Below are 22,785 nucleotides of genomic sequence, written 5' to 3'. Positions count from 1 at the left end.
AATATAAAATACTTATGAGGGCGCAGAACGAAAAACATTTTCATCCGTGTTTTGACACTTCGTTTGTTTGCCAAATTCAGATATGGCGGACACTCAATTATACAACGTCTTGCCGGCACGCGCTAGAGCCATCTATCGGTAGGTCCGGTAGTTGAGCATCCCTCATTTCGCTAGCTTTAGACGCCTGTCTTACCACACGCTACGTATTCATTTGTTGCGACGAGCTTGTTATCTTTCGTATGAACTTCTTTGTTGTGAAATGTGAACTTCTGCCTGTGTGTCACATGGACTCATGGAATATTTGTAAGGGTTTGAAAGTTTGGTTGTTATTCTTGTGGAACTACTAGTAGTATATGAAATGAAATGTCTTTCTCCGTGACCAAGTGCTAATAACAGTACGTAAAAAAGTGTCCCTGATATCGCAACATACCAGTAGAACAACTGTTCGGAGACACCGGCGTAAACCTTATATTTGCAACAGTTTTAACGCAAACTTGAAGGTTTGTACATATGATGTAGGGAGCCTTCTGTTTGGGATAGTGTGATGTGTTACAGGTAACCAGAGATGCAAAATACAAACGAAATGGGTTGCTGTGCTCTGAACTTTCTGCCACATACTAGCACTGAATATATGTAGTAGCAATGATAATGTTACTAACGTGTGTAGAGCCACGTAACTGTTCAGAAACCAGAATCTGTAGTTCATTATATTCGAGATAACGATGCTGATTATTATAAACAAAATTGTTAATATAAACATTCTCGTATAGTCAACTACAGTATGTAAACTTTTCTTGGTTGCTTATAGGAGGAATTGGGATGGATGGAGAAGAGTAGTTCTAACTACAATCTAGACTACTACTGGGAGAGGACGTTTTGTCTCAGGTTCAGCAGTCGCTGCAGCCATGCTTTGTGCTACAAACAGAACATCTGCCCTCAGGGTGGGCCCTGAGCCTACTTTTTCTGTGTAGTACCGTAAACGGGGAAAACTTTGCCACAATTTTTTTTCATCCTACCAGCTTTCATAATGCAAAAGACGTATTTCAAACTAACCTAAAAGATAGGTGTTCGTCGCTAGTATCATATTATGGTTACAGACAACAATTTAGGTATGTACTTATACACAAAACCCGTTTGGCAAAGTAATCTGACAAGTCGGTCAACTTTGTCAGCTGTTAAAATAAATGGAAATCATCAAAACACTACAGAAAAAGAAATTTAAAGCATTGAAAGCAATTTACACATTAGTAAGAAACACTTTAATGCAAAGATAATTACAGAGAAGGTTATACAGAAAGGTACACATAAAAATTCAAATCTTAAAAATTAAGTTTGACTTTTCATCAGAAAAGAAAGTTTTGCCCTATAGAAGAAGTAGATAGACTCATCACTGATGTAATGGCAGTTGCTGTGTGTGTTCTGTTTCAGTCCCCCCCCCCCCTCCAGTTTGGTTTGTTGCAGAGGTACTCTGAAGAAATTGACAGTTCATAAAGTGTGATTTGTCGAACAGATTCTCCAGGTGCCACATCAGTTCTCCTCCTCTTCAGCCAACTTTGACTACAATTCTGCAACAGGCTTGAATGTAATTCAAGAGTGTGCCATTACCATCAGCTCTCCATCCAGGATTCTAGACTAAGCTTCCTCAGAATGTAGTGGCACAATACCACATTTCTTGACTCCTGAAATGTTAGATTTCATTTTCTTCTCTTCATCCAAATCAATGAAAAGTTTAGCCAAGAGTTTGGAAAATGCAATTTTTTCAAGCGTCTTGGAACTAGATGAGCGTTTGTCTTATAATCTGTCAGTATGGCTGTCTATTTCCTTTTATATGGAGCGAAGACTGAAATGTCCAGAGGTTGATATAAATGAGTTGACACTGGGAGCAAGAACACAAAGTGGATGTTGTGAGTTATGCATACCTTGATAACTGTTACATTTACATGCCTGCTAAGATTGCCCATGGCAAAAGTAAATGGAGAAAGCACGTTTCATAATGCAGAGCATCAAACTTGTCACATTTTGCTCCTTTTGGTCATCCTAAATTCACATATCCCAAAACTGCTTTGAACAATAAAACAAGCGAGAAGGAAGCAGTTCTCATGTTGCCAAAGCTGCAAATATTAAAGAAATATCTGTTTTGGTAGAATTTATAACTCTTTCTGGACACTTGTATCATCTATGAAATATTTTTTTGGACCCTGGTTCATCAGTCAATTTTTTCTCATTGTAGTTTAATGTGTAGGATGGAGGTGCTCCTTCTAATGAGTCTTTCTAATGCCTAAACTATGTTTTAATTTGAACTACTTCATTAGCTCTAGTGCAAGAAATATTTTGGCTTTATGTCGATTCGTGAAAGAATGGCACCAGCCATCACCAGGTAATGTATTTTTAAATTGTGTAACCTGCTTCCCAGTCAAATCCAAGAGGTTTTTCATGATGAGCTGTAGATCAAGAGCATCAAGAGGCATTCCCCAATCTGTACAAATGAAGATTTGTTCAAGGATCTGTTCTTCTTCACTGCACTGTGCAGTCTGACACCGTGGTCTCTGTAAATGGAAACACTGTACTTTGTTTTCAATTGTTCTTCAGGAGATATTGAACTCTTTCTGCTGCTGTTCCACTGCTCATTTGTTTATTAATCACTACAGATATAGCTGTTCTATTCTATACCTACGTGTTCCCTGTTTGGGTCTAATGAGGCTTGTCATTTTAAGAACCTGTACAGAGACACAAAAATGGGGTCTAGTGCAGCAGGGGATACAACCCGTCGACTTTGAACAATGACGTCATTCCTTAGTCATAGATCGTAATGTCTTCACTTCGAGGAATAGATAATAAAGCAGTTCTGTGTTCTAATAAGCACTATCATTAAAATAATTGAATGTAAATCTAAAAGCGATCGCTTGATATTGGGTGCATTATTAAACGTGTGACTCAATTAACTTAATTATTTGTTTCTTATTCGGCCGGTACTTAATATTTTTCGAAATGATATTAAGGTAATGTGGATTATTAATTTTTTGTTGTAGAAAAGTTGTAGTGTCTTATTTTCGTTTAGCTTTTGCTGTTATGTTTCAGTTTCGTTTCTTTACTGATTGCTTAATGAAGTAGGATCAGTTTATTCTATCTCGTGAGATTTTTTTTTAAAAAAGCCAAAAAACTCTTATTACGTACTGAAGGGAGCTAGAACACTAAGAAGAATCGCTTCTCGGCTTTTGACAAGATATTGCTTAATAAAGTAGGATCAGTTTATTCTATCTCGTGAGATTTTTTTTTTTTTTTAAAGTCCAAAAAACTCTTATTACGTACTGAAGGGAGCTAGAACACTAAGAAGAATCGCTTCTCGGCTTTTCACAAGATATTGCTTAATAAAGTAGGATCAGTTTATTCTATCTCGTGAGATTTTTTTTTTAAAAAGCCAAAAAACACTTATTAGGTACTGAAGGGAGCTGCTTAATAAAGTAGGATCAGTTTATTCTATCTCGTGAGATTTTTTTTTAAAAAGCCAAAAAACTCTTATTACGTACTGAAGGGAGCTAGAACACTAAGAAGAATCGCTTCTCGGCTTTTGACAAGATATTGCTTAATAAAGTAGGATCAGTTTATTCTATCTCGTGAGATTTTTTTTTAAAAAGGCCAAAAAACTCTTATTACGTACTGAAGGGAACTAGAACACTAAGAAGAATCGCTTCTCGGCTTTTCACAAGATTTTGCTTAATAAAGTAGGATCAGTTTATTCTATATCGTGAGATTTTTTTTTTCAAAAAAGCCAAAAAACACTTATTAGGTACTGAAGGGAGCTGCTTAATAAAGTAGGATCAGTTTATTCTATCTCGTGAGATTTTTTTTTTAAAGTCAAAAAACACTTATTACGTACTGAAGGGAGCTAGAACATTAAGAACAATCGCTTCTCGGCTTTTGACAAGATATTGCTTAATAAAGTAGGATCAGTTTATTCTATCTCGTGAGATTTTTTTTTTAAAGTCAAAAAACACTTATGCTTTTGACAAGATCAATGTTTATCTCTCTCGCATTCCTTTGTTTCTCAACATTCTCCTCAGCTCTTTCATCTCTGTAATACATGCTCTCTGGCGACTTGTGACGTCATTGTTCAAAGCCGACGGGTTGTATCCCCTGCTGCACTAGTCCCCAAAAATGCTAGGGGGAAAAAGAAAAAAAAAGTGAAAGAGGCAAGAAAAAGGCAAAATTCTAAATTGGCAAAGTTGACCCATTTTCACCAAGCTTCCTGCTGCAACATTGCCAAGTTATATTACTATACTACATACACCACACAATTTTATTTCTCGCAGTGATTCTGAAATGTAATTATATACTGCACGGAACAGAAGAAATAGTTTTCACTTAAATTAGAATGGATAGACAGGACAAGACACTTCTGTAGACTACAAGAAAATGCACGGTCCACAAACTGAAAGAAAGGCACCGACAAAGTACAGGAAACAATGAATAAACCTAAAATGTGCACCAGATCTGTTGTTCGTTGTTTCCCCTGTGCAATGAAAGCATTGGCACCTTTACTGGAAGTTTAAAGAACTTGGTGGGGTGCCCAGTATAATCTTATTCTAAAAGTGACAAAATTTCTCTGCTTTGCAAAGTTGTTCCAGCTTACAGTAGTTGTTGGTTTCACCCACAATGGATTTAGTACTACCTCATTGCTCTTTCTAGCATTGAACACGACAAACTGGAATGAAACATGTATCTCGGTACTCAATAGCTCTGTGATACAGCACACAGTATTGTTTGATCATTAATGTTGTCAGTGGGCAGAAACAAAATGCTATTGGTCTGAAGTCTTCTTGCTTCAGAAATTGGGAGCCCAATGCTCCAGAAAAGTTGTACAATTAGTATCCGTAATAAAGTTAAAATTATACATGTATTATCTCAATACAAAGCGTAGACCACCCCATGACGCCATGAACAAAGTACGCCAATATGTCATTTTCTATGGTATGTAGCAAGGTGAGACTGAACAGGCAAACAGCCAGTGACAACTATATCCCACATAAATTAACCATGTTAGGCAACTGCCTTAGTAAAGGGTCATTCCATGTCAAAACACAAAATAATTCAAGGATTTGTAACCCTCTACCTCAGATTTACACAAAACTTTGCATATTTGCTTATACTTACAATGTAAGAACTTTATTTTATATTGAATTTTAAATGTAGTGATATTCTGATAACTGGGCTCTGCAAGAATATCAATGCAAAATGGCACTTATCTACATAAATGCCCAGATGTTTATCAAGCTTTTGATATGGATTATTCTTTTTTTTTAAGTTAAGTATGGCATATAGTTAACTGATAACCAGTTATTGAAGCAATAAAGTTACAAGGAATATTTTTAAAAAATATTAATGAATGTCAGTTTTCAATTTCAGGTTAATTGCGACAATGTGGAAAAATGCTTATATCACGTTTATCCAACCTGCCGGGAACCTGATTTTGGTCTTAAATAATCCCCTAGATTGTAGGTTTTCAAATAAAATAAAAATTTTAACGGGTCTTCAGCTAATTGACACGCACATCTGAAATCAAAATACATTTGGCTGTGATGGAAAAGGGTCATTTTAAGTAAGTTCATTCACTCACTGCCTCAGATGCAAGGGTATTAAATTAGAATATTTAAGTATAACTCATTCTAGGCAGGCAAGTTAACTTTAAATGTAAAAATTTATTTCCTTTCATTTGACTAATTCAGTAATTTGTTAAGGACCATAATATATATATGATTTACGTGGTCAGCTAGTCACCTGCTCACAGTGACAAAAAAATCCTTAGACAGCAGTAACTTTTATAGGCATAAAAAACAATGCAACAATTGCTGAAATTCGTTGGTGAGAATAACTGGCTTACAATAATTAGTCTATTTGGCCTCAGTTGCTCTTTGTCTTTCTGTGAGACAGGTCGTATCTGTTTGTGGTGCTCCCCTATCATTCCACTTGTATAAAGCATGTTTTAAGTGAATTAGTGCTCATTTAATTGCAACATAAAATGTGAATTCATGCACTGTTGAAAAATTAATAAAAACACCATGTCATTTGGCAATCTATACCTTAGTAAAAACTCTACAAAAGACAGAAGCGTTGCGTGAAAGCCAATGAGATTTGATAATTCTGCGATCCAGTATAAGCTATCCACAAGATCAAGAAACTGCTACTATATGTAGACATCAAAGATACTATTACTTAAAAGTTTTTGAAAGTCATCAAATAACTTTTTGTGATCCTTTCAAAAAACAGACAAACAGTTAAAAAGTCTTTGAGGTCAGTTTTCTTGTTGTCTAAAACATTAAGTGCTAAAAGAATCTATGTAAAACCAGGTCAAAAACTGTGCACAGCATGTCGTAAGATGTGTGAACAGAAAACTGACATCAGTGACAGAAACAGAAGTGATGCAGGTGACTTGGATGTGACATTTCACGAATCAGTACTAAAATGTCAAAGTATTGAGGGTGCAAATAAAACTTTACATGATTTTACACTTAAAACTTCTCTCCATTCCAAATCACAGGAAGGCTATTGCAAAAAGAAGTTTGAAAAAGAGAAGCATGTGTCCACATTAGATTGCAGTATTGAAGATTCAGACTGCGGAGGAGAAAAATTTGATGATGAAATTGTTAAACAAAGGCAAAGATTCTGATGCCATGATATTGTTAATGAAAGAAAAAGTGGCAAGTGTAAGAGTACCAGAAAAAATTCAAATTTTAACTTTAGCTCCACCCTCTTGGTCAGAAGAAAACATAATGTCAGAATTTAGTGTTAGTGAGAATGTGGTTTGACAAGCAAGGAAACTGAAAACAGAAATGGGTACAGAATGAGATTTTCACTCTGCAGCGGAGTGTGCGCTGATATGAAACTTCCTGGCAGATTAAAACTGTGTACCGGACCGAGACTCGAACTCGGGACCTTTACCTTTCGCGGGCAGGTGCTCTACCAACTGAGCTACACAAGCACGACTCACGTCCCGTCCTCACAGCTTTACTTCTGCCAGTACCTCATCTCCTACCTTCCAAACTTTACAGCAGCTCTCCTGCGAACCTTGCAGAACTAGCACTCCTGAAAGAAAGGATGTTGTGGAGACATGGCTTAGCCACAGCCTGGGGGATGTTTCCAGAATGAGATTTTCACTCTGCAGTGGAGTGTGCGCTGATATGAAACTTCCTGGCAGATTAAAACTGTGTGCCGGACCGAGACTCGAACTTGTGACCTTTGCAAAGGTTCCGAGTTCGAGTCTCGGTTTGGCACACAGTTTTAATCTGCCAGGAAGTTTCAGAAATGGGTATTTTATCAATTCCTAAACCAGAAAGGGGAACACTATTGCCCATGAAGTGGCAAAGATGTACCAAAATGATGCATATACTCAAATGTTACCAGGAGCAAAAGGCAAAGTTAGCATTCAGAAGAATGTGCATATGCAAAACAAGACTCATCCTTTGCAACTTGAGAGAGGGTACTCTTGTTTTAAATAGGAGAATCCAAACATTAACATTTTATATGCTGTTGGTGTACTTAAATCAACATCATTAAGCAGAATGTATTGCTTTAATGAAAAAGATATGAAGTTAGAATATAATTCGTCACAGTGGATTAAAAACAGAGATTCTCTTAAGAAGTTTCATTGATAGTTTCAGGGATCTTCACTGCTGAATATGTACTTTTTAAATTAATATCAGTGTGGCTAGAATAATTGCTGTTTAACGATGCTAATTTGACATCCTAAATAAAGTTAACCTGTGTAATGAATTTTTCAATTGAATTTATAACTTTTGGCTCTTTACTTTCATGAGGCAGTCTTACTGTAGGTTGTCAGTTTACATAATCTGATTTGAATGATCTTCTGAACAATGATGTGATGTATGTTAAATGAACATCAAATACCTATCAAAACTCGTGGTGCTTCTTCTTTTTTCTTTTCCTTTTAAATAATCTCAGAGTTTCGATATAAATACATCTTGTTTCAGCTGTCAGAAAGTGTTTTACATTTTGAAAAATCATTCTTTGGTCCAAAACAGCTTAAGTTTGTTTTTTATATTCCCATATGTCAAGAATAGTTATTAATTTTTTTTCGTTAAAGAAACATCCCTTCTGTGACATCTGAGGAAATATGACAGTGACACATTGTAAATAAGATACTTCCTATTATTATTAATATTATTATTATTATTATTTTGTTGGAAGTAATGCAATCCAAATGTCAAACTTTAGTTGTCATTTACGCTTGTAAAAAATTTCCATTTTTTCCCCCCTCAAACTACATGAAGTAAGTACGTGGAGAAATTTTGCATTGATTGTTGCCATGCAAAGGTAACAAGTAGAAAAAGTTGTCAAAGTCAGGAGCAGTGAGTGTCAGGTGTGGATGATTCCCCCCCCCCCCCCCCCCCCCCCTCCCCCCCCATGTCATAATACAGAGTATTGTGATTTCAGATTTATTTGTGTGTCCATTTGTAGAAAACCCATTAATAGTTTTATTTTTATGACAATGGGTACTGTATTGGGAAGTATTTAAGATCAATTATAAGTTCCCACTATGTTGGATAAATTTGATATACGCATTTTACAATATGTCTGTACTTTTTCCAGAAATTGAAAAGTGACACACATTAATTTTTTTTTTTTTTTTTTAACTTTATGGCTTAAATAATTACATGTCTGTTAAGTATGTGCTTCTCTTAACTTATGGAAAAAAAATTCAAACCGGAAGCTTCATGAACACCTGCGTTATGGGCATTTATGTAGATAAATACCATTTCGAGTTGAAATTCTTATAAGAATATCACTAAATTTAAAATTTGATGTAAAAAAAAAAGTTTTAGTCTGAGAGCAAAGAGAGTTTGCTCAAGTCTTATAAGTATAAGCAAATGTGCAAAATTTCATGAACTTCTGAGATGATGGGTGACTCGTCCTGTGTGATTTTGTGTGGAAAAGCTAAAGGTATGAAATTTATTTTCAAGTTGGGAATGCATTTGATATGAAGATATTACCATTGGTAACACATGAAATTTGTGCCAGGCTGGGACTCGATCCCAGGCTCCATGCTCTCAAGTGGTCACCTTAACCACTTCAGCTATTCGAGCATGCTTCCAGGTCCGACCCAAACTTCCGTATGTCATACTCTATAATCCCATTGCTTGCAACTTTACTTGAGTTCCCGCTACAGTGTTTCAAGGAGACAAACTTATTCAATGTTAGTATTACAATTGTCATTTTGCCTATCGAGGCTTGCGCTGATAACCTCACCGTTGGGGTCCATAAGATCCCTACCGCTATCGAGGGTTGTAATACTTATATGGAGGGTTGTAATACTTATCTTTAACAATATCTGAAGAAACAGACATTGGTTACAATCTTACAGCTGGACTAAATTTATTAAATTTATTCACAATTGTGGAATCTTTCTGACATCAGCTGTGTTAGGTATGAAGGTATTACCTATTGGTGACATAAAAATGTATGCCAGACTGGGACTTGAACCTGGATTCCCCACTTGCCACAAGCAGTCACCTTAGCCACTTCAGCAATCAGAGCAGGCTTACGGGACTGACTCAACTGATGACTGTAACACTAATGTTGAATACACTTGTCTCCTTCAAACCCCATGGCGGAATCCAAGTAAAGTTGCAAGCAATGAAGTCATAGACAGTATGACATGAGGAATATCGGGTCAGTCCAGGAAGTGTGCTCAGATAGCCCAAGTGGTCAAGGTGACCGCTTGTAACCAGCAGGAAACCTGGGTTCAAATCATGGCCTGAGACAAATTTTTACATGTCACCAACAGGTAGTATCTTTATACCTAATCTTCATACCTAAACATATGAGCTATTATTACTTAGTTTTTCTGGAATTAGATGAACCACAGCTATTTGCTCGAGGGGCAAGTCACGGTGTGTAGTTTGTGGAATCTGGTAATAAAAATCATTAAACAGAAGGGGCTGTTCAGGTGATATAAACATACAAATGTTAAATTAAACTAAGGCTAGGATCTGTCCAGAATAAAAGGTATCTCCCAGAAAGGCGCCTTTCAAGTGAAATTAGTACATTTGAAGATTGATATTTTCATTCCCTATACAAAGCCTATCGAAAATGGAATACTAAACACATTTTGGTTTGAATGCAGTGGTGTTCCCATTGAAATCTTGGCTGTTGTAACACTGATCTGTGATAACCAAGCCCTAGGCCTTGGTTATGTTGTAAGGTGAGAGTGGTGAGTTGACAAAGGAAAGGTTATGGTAACAGATTGATCTGTAGCCTGATTTCCACATTTGTGCCATGTCTAACACACTTTTTTTGTTATTTAAAAAAGTTGTGAATTGTGAAAAACTGTAGCACATTATAGACAAATCTCTGAGTATTTTGGTGCATATCATTTACATACATAGTGTGTTGACTGGGAAAATTCAAGTGGGCACATGGTACTTTATACTGACAGTTTGTTTGTAAATAGGTGAAGACAACAAAAGTGAATACGATATAATAGTTTCCGTAACAGATATATCTGTAGCATAGCCTGAGAGGTTTGTTTTTACACTATGTTGAAGAAACTTTGTTAAATGACTGACAACTCCCCTGCAGGTGCTTTGGTTCATTTTACATGCATGGTGATTATAATTAAAGTTAAACTTTCAAACCACTGTAGGAATAATATCAGTGGTTAGAATGACATCAAATTGCAAAGGAATATTACCAGAGAAGGGGGGAAAGCATACGGCAGAAGAAACCACGACCACAAATGACAAATGAGTCATACAACAATGCCTGAGATGTATGCTTAACGTTAAGCAAACTACTACTGAGGGTGCATAGGTGTGCAGGTGTGATACTGTTAGTTACATAAGCCCATCCACCAAGGCAAGGTCATATCACATTGGATGGGCAAATAGGTTTTCAGTTGTCCTGAGGCCAAAAACTGCATAAAAAGCATCAATCACATTGGTTTTTAATTGTTCTGAGGCCTAAAACCATATAAAAAGCACCAGTCAAAATCAAATCAGATTATTAATTTCCATGTGACTGGCGCAAAATATGTTCAGTATGCTGTCCACCATTTTCTGCAACAAGTTGAAATCGAGAAACAGCATGTTGCATGACTGATCGAAGTGCTTCTGGGGTCACATTCAGAATGTTTTGCACAGATCGTGCCTTCAATGCAGCTAAGTTTGCAATTGGAACACTAAACACAACATCGTTGAGATAGCCCCACAAATTAAATGGCAGCTGATAATTCTAGAATTTCTGAATAGTGGTTCAGCAGTTGCTTAACTTGATTTGCAATGTGCAGATGTGTGCCACCTTGCATTAAAATGATATCATCCACACATCCAAGCTATTGAGAGCTGGAAAGACGTGGTTGTGCAAAAGACACTCATAGCACTTACCAGTGATAGTACAGTAACAGGACCAGAAGCACCTCTTTCGAAAAATATGGTCCTACGGTATATGACGCCGTAAACCTGCATCACACAGCGACCTTTTCAGGATGGATTGCTATAGGTTGAATTGGGTGTGCATTTTCTGTTGCCCATATTCAAAAATTCTGTGTATTGACATATCCTGTCAGATGGAAGTGGGCTTCATCTGTCCACAAAATCTTCCATGGCCAATCATTATCCACTGCCATGCGAGCAAGAAATTCTGAAGCAAAGTTGTCTCTTGCTGGCAGGTCAACATTAGGCAAATCGTGCCCACGGGTTATTTTGAATGAATAGCAAAGAAGGATGTTTTGTAGGATCTTACGCTCTGTGCTCATGGGTGTGTCCAATGTTCGGGCAATTCTCCGTGCACTACATGTTTGCACACCACCACTCGTCTCCCCCTGCATTGCTGTGGCCACTGCTTCCACTGACGCGAAACAATTTGTTTCCTCCCTCTACCAGGTTGCACACTAAAAGAACCTGTCTTTTCGAATTTCCGAATCATTTTCTCCAGACCCATGGCAGTCATCAGACCAACGCCTTTTCTCACACCCTTCAGTGTCTGGAACTTCTGCAGAGCGATGTGTGCACAATCATCATTCTTGTAGTACAGCTTTACAAGCAGTGCGTGATCCTGCATTGAGACAGTCATGGCAAACATCACGGACACGAAAGGAGGAAAAGCCGTGTATCCAGCATGTTTATACCAACTTCAGTGGTTCGTGTGCATGTCAAGTGTTTCCATTTACATGTTCTGATACATACAGCGCCCTCTCTTGATCAATTTTCACACTATTTTTTTTTCCTTCTGCCATACATTTTCACCTTTATCTGATAATATTCCATTTCAATTTGACGTCATTCTGGCCAGTGGTGTTATTTCTACAGCATTTTGAAAGTTTAATTATAATCACCTTGTGCATATCATATATCAACTATAAAAAATGCAAGGGGAAATTGTTGTTGTTGTGGTCTTCAGTCCTGAGACTGGTTTGATGCAGCTCTCCATGCTACTCTATCCTTTACAAGCTTCTTCATCTCCCAGTACCTACTGCAACCTACATCCTTCTGAATGTGCTTAGTGTATTCATCTCTTGGTCTCCCTCTACGATTTTTACCCTCCACGCTGCCCTCCAATACTAAATTGGTGATCCCTCGATGTCTCAGAACATTGTTTGAAAGTTAAAAAGTGCATCAGAAAAGCTGTGTTACGTAATATATAAACGTATCAAACAAATACTATGGTGCATATTTTGTACATACATTTACTTAAACTACAAAAAATACAGGAGCATGGAGCTGCATAACTTTTGTCCCATTTTATGTACTGCAGCACCCATGTTTTGTGTGTGAGTACTCTAAACACAGTGCTAGAATTTCTAGATTTTAGAATTTCTTGAGGTGTCAGAAGTGTCCTGTACAAAATCTGCAAATCAGTGCTGGATATTGTTCTTACAACCCTTCTCTTGGACAAATATATACTTTGGTGATACAGTTGTATCAAAATATGGGATAAACCAGGGGGTCTGCTGCCATAAGTCAGCTTTGACAAATGACATCATGCCAAACACCAAGTTGGAACACAGATATGATTTCAAAATGGCGACCAATAGCCTCAAACTTTTCCATGGCATAAAAATATAACTATTGTGTACAAAATAGTATAAATTCATTATAATTAATATTGAAGCTAACATCACTATTGCTAGAAAGTGGATGTATTGGACGAAGACATACTAAAATCTAACAAAACAACCTCTGTCGAAAAAATTGTTCATCTTTTGAAGCGATCCATGAATTGATCCAATTTGTGACTTCTTCATGAGATTGGAAGTGATGGTCAGCCATTGATTTAAACAGGTGATTGTCAGAGGTAGCAATGTCTGGAAAATATGGCGGGTGGGGTAGGGCTTCCCATTTTAACATTTCCAAGTACATTTTGACCTCTTATGCAACGTGGGGTCGTGTGTTGCCATGCTGCAAAATCACTTTATCATGCCTCTCACTGTATTGCGGCCATTTGTCTTTCAATGCTCTGCTCAAGCGCATTACTTGTGTTGGATAACGAGCACCTGTGATTTTTTTCACTTGGTTTTTGCACCTCATAGTACACATTGCCGAGCTGGTCCCACCAAATTCAGAGCATGATCTTGGAGCCGTGAATATTCGGTTTGGCCATCATGTGGAAGCATGGCCGGGATATCCCCATGATTTTTTGCGTTTAGGGTTATCGTAATGAACCCATTTTTCGTCCCCGGTCACAATGCAATGCAGAAATCCCTTCCGTTTTTGCCTCTGAAGCAACTGTTCACAAAAACACAAACAACCATTCAACGTCTCTTGGTTTTAGCTCACATGGGACCCAAGTTCCTTCTTTCTCAATCGTGCCCATAGTCTTGAGACGTTTTGAAATGGCTTGCTGTGTCACTCCCACTAATCGTGCCACTTCTTCTTGAGTTTGACACGTGTCTTCACTCAGCAATGTCTCCAATTCTGCATCTTCGAAAACATTCTCTCTTCCACCACTATGCCGGTGTATGACGTTAAAATCACCATTCTTGAAGGATTGAAATTACTCACGACACGTTCTTTCACTAATAGCGTCCTTACCATACGTACTTGAGAGCATTCGATGAGACTCGGCCGCTGTTTTCTTCACATTGAAATGAAACAGTAACACCTCCCTCAAATGACGAGAATTAGGCTCGTAAACTGACATTTTCAATCAAGAACAACTTTATGATGCAGACACAAATCAACTAATGTTTGAATGAGGATATGTTGACCGAGGTCCAAGCTCACGGCCTGTCGTCTGCGATCTGTTTCTTTCGACCGGTACTTACCATTGTCGCCTCCTATCGGCAAATGGTGGAAGCAAAGTTGTACACCTTACAACCAACAACGCAACACAGAAACCATAAAAATTTGCAGTAACATCAATTTCAATACACAAGATTACTTCATTGTCACAATAACTAACAAACACCAAAACATAAATTTAAATCTCCAACCATAAAAAACACACAACACTAAAAATTCTAAACCATAAAAAGAACCTATTGCCTATAAATGCCAACACCAAAATAACTCACTAAGCAACCACCACAACCTCTTCCAGGATTACTATAACAAATAGCTTTCAAGGTGTCGAATATCAATAACAACACTCACAATTTAGAAACACAAACTTCCTGCACTAGAGTTCACCACCAGTTACTTCAACAAGTCCTCTGTAATCATGATACATTATAAATACACAGTGCCACTATGACTTCACTGTTATGTCACAGGTCAAAGTAAACAAGTGGTACTGAAGTCCCAGTTGACCTAAAATAAGATCCTGACGACATGAAAACACACAACATAGCACATTATCAACTGAGTTATGTAGCTAAAGTGTATAATGTAATATGGATGATATAATAATATTGGTGATGAAAGCGCTATATTGCTAATGTCACGTAATCTATTTTGGAAAAGTGTAGAATACAATACATTTCAAATTAACTGCTAAATAATCATATCCCAACCTAACTACAGCCCTCCTCATCTGCTACATTATGAAAATAAGCTTTAGACACGGCATTTAAAAAGATGGTCCATGAATTTAACTACATCCAATAATCTATACTGCATAGTGATCAAACCATCAATTCTTGATGTATTAGTTATTGTAAGCAAATTCAATCATACAGACTGTTTTCCTTTCAAAATATTTTTGCATGCCACAGTGTACATCTCACCTATGTAGCTGAAGTGAAGTTGGCAAAGCAGTTTTCGATTGTATTTAAGCGATGCATTTTCTTTACTGAATTTTTTTCATCCTTCCTTCAATTTTGATGCAATCACATTCAATACTTTCGCCGTATAACTCAAGCAAATAGGGTTTATATTATTGCATATGTTTTTTACCTCATGGCACCATTTGAGTGCATTCTCAATTGAAGCATGGAATACAATGCAGGGTGTCTTGTTACTGGCTCTAAAATCCAGGGTGGAATAATGACATCATTATGAAAAGGATAGTTGCTACTCACCATATAGTGGAGATGCCGAGTCACAGATAGGCACAACAAAAAGACTGTCACAAAATAAGATTTCTCTGGCTTCAGCTGCCAGACTGTGGTCATCCATGTGTGAGTTGCGTTTGTTTGTTTCTTTGTGTGTGTGTGTGTGTGTGTATTTTGACAAAGGCCTAGTGTGCCGGAAGCTTATTTTGTGACAGTCTTTTTGTTGTGCCTATCTGCGATTCAGCATCTCTGCTGTATTGTGAGTAGAAACTATACTTTTCATAATATTGTTACTTTCCATCATGGATTTTCCACTGTTAGTACTATGAAAAGGATATATTGCTACTCACCATATAGTGAGGATGTTGAGTCAGGCAGGCACATCACATTTCTTTTCGAAGAATTTCATTAGTTTGATACACTTAGGATGGAGGCACCAGTAGCCCAGTAGTCTGATCCCTTAAACCCATCAATCCAACCCAACCATTCTTTGGCTTTACATGTTCCATGTATTGTTGCTTTTGTATCCAAACTTAGTCTAGTAAATAAAAGCACCCACAAAAGCGAATTTTACTATGTTTTGCATCATGCATTGCATTAGCGGGATGCATAAGTGACTTCATGACAGACAGCATAAAGCAGTCTAGACCATGCTGGGCATTTCATCTGCCGTGTAGACAGGGGAGGTAGTACCAGTGACATGTTACACTTTTATCATACCATCAGATATTCCTTTGGAGCCACTTAAGAGTTCTTCATCCACAGAAGGTACTAATATATGCCAGGAGAATGTCAATATGTGTAACATTAGGGCTGGAGTAGAACTTTGAATAAATTATGTAAAATTAAGAACATTTTTCTGTATTAGCAAAATGGCTTATTATCATCATCATCATCATTATTAAATAAATTCAGTAAAAGCTTGCTGCAAACAAAATTCATTTTTGTGATATTGATAACTGACTAGCAGACAGTCATTTCTTTGCAAATGAATAATGTGTGTCACATAAAGATAATTATGTTCTCAACCTGAAGATCAGCTTGAACACTGCAGTGGGCATGGTCCTATTGGATGTGGTAAACCCTTTTAATCATCCTATCTCTCATGTGACTTACCCAACCAGTTACCTAGGAACCAGCAGGTTAATGTGGATTTGAGCCACAATGCAACACCATATTTTTCACATATACAAATTATTTCTCGAGGTGAAGTATGTTGTAAGTGACAAAATCCTAAGACCTATTGACGGTTTAATGCTGAACCTGTGGATTTCTTGTCTGACATTTGTCCACTTAGCAACTGACATAGGCACACTTAAAAAATCAGAAATTCACACAAGGTCCTGAGCTTAAGATTTGATATTGGTTGAAGTTTCGCATGTTCACGGTACCTCTTGGCTCTGATGCAATGCTTAGCAGCCATTCAGACTGTTTGTGGAGGAAATGGTAGAATCTCCATTGCCAATGTTTCAAGGGCTCTTCAAATGTTGCTCCCTGGTGATGGTTGGCAAACAGATTTATTTATTACTAGGCGTTACTCGCATATCAGTAGTTTTGTTGTGGTGAGTGATGGTGACCAAGTGAGCTGCTGTATGTGCAATAACATCAGCTGCCCTCGTGTGTCTGCCTGTTTGGGTAAGCACAGCGCATGACGTGCTGAGCAGTGTGTACAGAGGGGCAGGGCCAGGAGTGCACATCTATGCATCCCTGCTATTGAAGTAGTGTGAACGTATAGATTAAACACACTGAAGATTGTATTCATTGCTTGGATAAGTTTCATGTAGCACATATGAACAAAAAAAAAACATTTTCACATATATGATGAAATTCAAAAGTAAAGAGTAAATTTTTTCCCCTAATTCACGTAATATTCTTCAAGCCAATAAGTATCGTGTACTACAAACTTCCCAAAGTAGGCTGTGTTCTTCCTCAGGGTTCGAGCTATTGTGTTACCAAAATTCATCGAAATCGTATGTGTCATACAGTGGCATGATTTTGCAGGTACAGTACAATGACATAATTTTTCAATCACATTCAATGATATATGTGAACATTCGTCTGCAAAATGTTATGAATACAGTTAGTAATGAAAAAAATGTCAGGTAGTTGTACTACATGAACACTGAAAATGTAAGTGATTAACTTCTTTCCCTTTCAAAATTTTGTGGCGGGTGTCAGCAGGAAAAAGTTTCGTAGGTTTGAAGTTACGTGTAAACTTTGTAGCAAGTCACCAATTGCTCTCTTTCTCAAATACTGGATGAATAAATTATGGGTATTTGTGTATCTTGTCCTACACTTCTTTTTCACCCCCCACCCCCCCCCACCCCTTTGATAGGTAGGTTGTTCTTACCCCTACAGTTGACTTTTTCCTAACAGCAAGCAAAGTTTGTACTAAGTTTGGTTGAAATTAGCAAAGGGGTTTCAGAGGAGATGTGGAACATATATAAATTTTTATAATATGTATGGATATCTTTTTTCTGTTACCCAGTTTGATGAAGTAAAGCCTATACATTGCCCAAAGCTGTATTCAAGTTACCTGCAAAAACTGTAGTAGCTTTGAAGATAAGCATGTTCAAAGACAGAGACACATTTACGACAGTGTTACAGATCTGTTATTAGCATGGATATGCATTATCATAATAACTTGAAATACTGTTTATACAGTAACGTGTTATAAATTTGGTTGTGAACAAGCCCTTACGTAGCTTCATGTAAAGTTGTGTTTGTGTGACCTATATAGATAAATGATATCGCGTGACCTCACTGTTCTCTATAGACAAATTAATATATGACTTGACCATTTTTTGGCCTCATCCTAAATGGAGCAAATTCTAATTGGAATTTTATTCCTTATGTGGAAAATCTGTGAAGCTTAGAGAGCAGTACCTAATCATCCAGCTTTCAAATTAAAAATACTGTAGCCATCTGTTGTAGTAATGTGTATATTTTAATTTATAGTATATTTCTCTTTTGTTTCAGGAGACTGGTATAAGGAGGGACACATGTAAACAATTTCACATCAAGAATGATTGATCAAAATAAATTAATTGAAACTTTTGTATCTCTGGGGCTCAGTGAGCAGAAAGCAAAGGAAACAATAAAGAATGAAACAATAACGCAAAACTTGAAACAAGCAGTTGATGAAGCAGAGAAATTGGGTGGTGTACCAGATGAAAGTAAATTGCTCCTCTACCAGCTAGCTAGTAAAATTAAAAAACAAACTGCTCACCATATACCCATGATTGTGAATTACATTTACTCCAGAAAAATTGATTCGAATGAGAGACTTGATGCAGCACTAGAGTATTTACTGTCTCATCTCAAAGATGAATTAAACCTGTCTTCCTTTGAAGAAGCCTGTGGCGTCGGTGTGGTCGTAACTCCAGAAGAAATTGAAAATTCAGTCGAAGAAATCATTGCTGCTCATAAAAATGAATTATTAGAAAAGAGGTATCAGTTCAATTTAGGAATTATTATGCAAGAGGTGAGGAAACGCTTAAAATGGGCTGACGGAAAAGCACTTAGAAATGAAGTGGACATTCAGATTTTAGATTTATTAGGCCCTAAAACAGAAGCTGACTTGTTAAGCCACAATAAATCAGATAAGAAAGTTAAAAGCGCAAAAAAGGGAAGCAATTTGGTAAAGACGAAAGAAATTGAGAAGACTGCTGATGCAAAAAATGAAATTGAAAGTGCTTCTATAGGAGATATTATGAAAAAATTAAATTTCCACAAACCTGGAGAAAATTACAAAACAGAAGGCTATGTCATTACACCAAACACTTTCAACATTCTCAAAGATCATCTGAAGGTTACCGGTGGACAAGTGAGGACAAGGTTTCCACCAGAGCCTAATGGAATTTTACATATTGGTCACGCAAAAGCTATCAACATTAATTTTGGTTATGCTGCAGCTCACGAGGGTGTTTGCTTCTTGCGATATGACGACACAAATCCAGAAAAGGAAGAGGAGAAATTCTTTGTGGGCATCAGAGAAATGGTGAACTGGCTAGGATACAAGCCATTTCAGATTACTCATTCGTCCGATTACTTTGATCAGTTATACAAGTGGGCAATAGAACTTATAAAAAAGGATTTAGCATATGTTTGTCACCAGAGTTCAGATGAGATCAAAGGCATTAACGCCCCACTTTCTCCGTGGAGAAATCGGCCAGTTGAAGAAAGTCTTAAACTGTTTGAGGATATGCGTAAAGGAAAAATAGATGAGGGCAAAGCGACACTTAGAATGAAAGTGACATTGGAAGAAGGGAAACAAGACCCAGTCGCATACAGAATTAAGTTTTTGCCTCACCATAGAACAGGAGACAAATGGTGCATATATCCGACATACGACTACACTCACTGTTTATGCGACTCTATCGAAAACATAACTCATTCTTTATGTACAAAAGAATTTCAGAATCGCCGTTCCTCGTATTACTGGCTTTGCAATGCGCTGGACATTTACTGCCCTGTGCAGTGGGAATACGGACGCTTGAATCTGAATTACACCGTAGTATCCAAACGTAAAATTGCAAAGCTAATTGAGGAGGGTATTGTAAACGATTGGGACGATCCACGTCTCTTTACTTTAACTGCACTGAGAAGACGAGGGTTCCCACCGGAAGCTATAAACAATTTTTGTGCTCAGGTAGGAGTTACAGGTGCGACATCTGTAGTCGATCCTCAGATGCTCGAGGCATGTGTCAGAGATTCTTTAAATACTACTGCTCCACGAGCTATGGTAGTCCTGGAACCGTTGAAAGTGAAGATCCTCAACTTTCCATATTCTGAGAGTACTCAAGTTAAAGTTCCCAATTTCCCCAGTGAACCAGACCGAGGAAGCCATTTTGTTCCATTTGATAAGGAAGTGTTTATTGAGAGAAGTGACTACAGAGAAGAGGACGAGAAAGGATACAGAAGACTGACAAATTCTCAACCGGTCGGCCTGCGACATGCCGGTTACGTTATTTCTGTGGTAAGGGCCATTAAAAATAGTGTCGGCAATGTAACTGAATTGGAAGTACAGTGTCAACCTTCGACAGAATTTAAACCGAAGGCGTTTATTCATTGGGTGTCGCATCATATTCCTGTGCAAGTTCGTTTGTATGACATGCTGTTTAAACATAAAAATCCAGAAGACCCCAATGAGGTGCCAGGAGGGTTCCTATCGGACTGTAACAAAGATTCGCTGAAGATACTGAATGCATATGCAGATGTTTCTGTGTCAAAAGCTAGAGTTTTTGACAAATTCCAGTTTGAGAGATTGGGTTTCTTTTCTGTTGACCCAGATACAAAAGATGGTTCTTTAGTTTTTAATAGGACTGTTAGTTTAAAGGAGGATGCTAATAAATCATAGGTACCATTCATCTAAATTCAATAATCTTGATGTGTTTGCAGAGTCAGTTGAAGAAGAAATAGTGACTGTACGGTACAGAGTGAGAGGTCTTTCGGGTGGAAGCAGTATGACAGATACGTGGAATGCGCGAGTGCTAAGAGTGTTTACCCTTGAGTGGAGCCTCTGTCAAGCATAACTGGTGTGACCAGCACCATGTGCCATACTGACACATTTTGCAGCAAAGTGGACTCATTGTGAATGTATTTTTGTGAATGCATGCTGGAGAGGTTAGAGATGTGGCCTGTTTGAGGAGAGGTGAGCTGACGTATAGCTCCATGGAAGAGTGGTAGAATGAAAAGCCAGCATAACAGAATTGTTAGATCAATTAAGACAAAACCAGAAACTTCCTGTAATCCGAAAGATTTCAGAAAAGGAGGTGGTAAGTTTCTTTGTCCTGTGGCTGCCTTTTGAGGACTTCACAATGGGTGTTGTGAATTCCTCCAAAAATGGGAGCTGGAGAAAAGATAGCCAATTGTGGTGAATGAAATTGATCAGCAAACCCTTGACGTGTGATCCATATTGGTCCTGGTCTGTTGTTATTGTCTTCCCATATCTCAAGGTCTTTAAATCATTCACCCATACCTTCTTTTCTGTGATCTTCTGTATTAATTACAGTTGCATATTTTAACTGACCTACCAGTTCCACTTAATTTCCTTTTGGTTCCACGCCGCTTCTCCAGAGTTCATGAGTCACCTCTCCCCTCCCCTCCCCTCAAACAGGCTGCAGCCGTAACCCCTCCAGCAGGCATGTTGAGTCCACTACAGTATAACTTGCAGCAGTATGGCACACGCCACTGGACACAACAGTTATGCTTGACAAACGCTCCCGAAGATCCGCCCAAGACCATACCAGTTTCGCACTCACTTAGTCCCACGTATCTGTCATACTGCTTCCACCCGGAAGAACTTGCATTCCGTACCATAAAGTCAATCCTAACACAGGTCTGCTGCAGTCACTTGGCTTAGTCCACATATCAGCTTGGCAATGCTGTTGAACAATGGTGCCAACCTTTGGGGCACAGTAAAATCACTCAGACTTGGAACTGATTATTTTTGATGAAGTGGTCTGACATACGTACTGAAATAATGGAGCAGGTGATGTTTAGAACAAGTAATAAAGCACTGAAAATGAATTCTTACATGATTTGTAATAAAAGACTAGCATTGACATAGCAGCTACTGATGACGACGGCGACACACTCACTCACAAGTGTGTTCAAATTCATACCTTGTAGAAATATAAAAAATATTTATATGGGTTGCCTCGTGGCATAAACTGCTTGAGAAATTAAGCACCAGTGATTGGGTGTGTCATCTGTTGATCCTATATGAAAGTGGATTTTTATGCAAAAGCACCTTCTCGTCTGTTAAATAAAAAATGGTTGTTATTCAGAACAATTATTACATAAAATAAACAATTTCTTGTATGGTTTTTGTGAAGAGTGAAAATGTTTTTATAGAAACTAAAATTCCATTATTCTTGAAATTAACTGGAAAGTTATGGATGCAATAACTTTTGTAGGTGTGTCACTTATGAATGAAGCAATAAAAATCAGGCAAAATTAATATAATATAAACTTGACATGCATTCAGTTTTAAACTTTGCTTTTGGTAAATTTTATCAATTATCTCTCTCTCTCTCTCTCTCTCTCTCTCTCTCTCTCTCTCTCTCTCTCTCTGTGTGTGTGTGTGTGTGTGTGTGTGTGTGTGTGTGTGTGTGTGTGTGTGTTTTTTTTTTTTCTTTTCTTTTCCTTCAGGTTTCGTCCTAGCCCCATGGTTCCCAGAAAACCATGATCATTATTTATAATGCCCCAGAAGTGTGATGTAATTTATTTGTAATTGTTGTCTAATTAACATACTGAAATATATTTTTAATATGTGAAATTAAAAGATTGTAAAAGAAAACTGCCTTTGTTTTTCTATGTGGTAGAATTTTCTAGTCAAT

At 37.6% G+C, this 22,785-nt stretch overlaps 1 protein-coding gene across 2 annotated transcripts; it reads left to right on the top strand.

Annotated features, from left to right (window-relative positions):
- Window positions 1-220: 220 nt before the first annotated feature.
- LOC126481003 (probable glutamine--tRNA ligase) lies at window positions 221-22,745 on the top strand. Of its 2 annotated transcripts, none has more exons than XM_050104457.1 (2): window positions 221-303; window positions 18,422-22,745. In XM_050104457.1, the coding sequence occupies exon 2, from the start codon at window positions 18,468-18,470 to the stop codon at window positions 20,799-20,801; it is 2,334 nt and encodes a 777-aa protein (XP_049960414.1). In that variant the 5' UTR covers window positions 221-303; window positions 18,422-18,467; the 3' UTR covers window positions 20,802-22,745. The 2 variants fall into 2 exon arrangements, with proteins under 2 accessions (XP_049960414.1, XP_049960413.1); XM_050104456.1 differs by having other exon boundaries at window positions 266-500.
- Window positions 22,746-22,785: the final 40 nt, after the last annotated feature.

This window comes from Schistocerca serialis, chromosome 5, assembly GCF_023864345.2.
Source record: "Schistocerca serialis cubense isolate TAMUIC-IGC-003099 chromosome 5, iqSchSeri2.2, whole genome shotgun sequence".
NCBI lineage: Eukaryota > Metazoa > Arthropoda > Insecta > Orthoptera > Acrididae > Schistocerca > Schistocerca serialis.
Note: the sequence above shows the minus strand (reverse complement) of the source record. Positions and strands in the feature narration are given on the sequence as shown.

Bases quoted from the DNA above. Each gene is read 5' to 3' on its own strand.
- LOC126481003 (XM_050104457.1), top strand. From the start codon at position 18,468: ATGATTGATCAAAATAAATTAATTGAAACTTTTGTATCTCTGGGGCTC.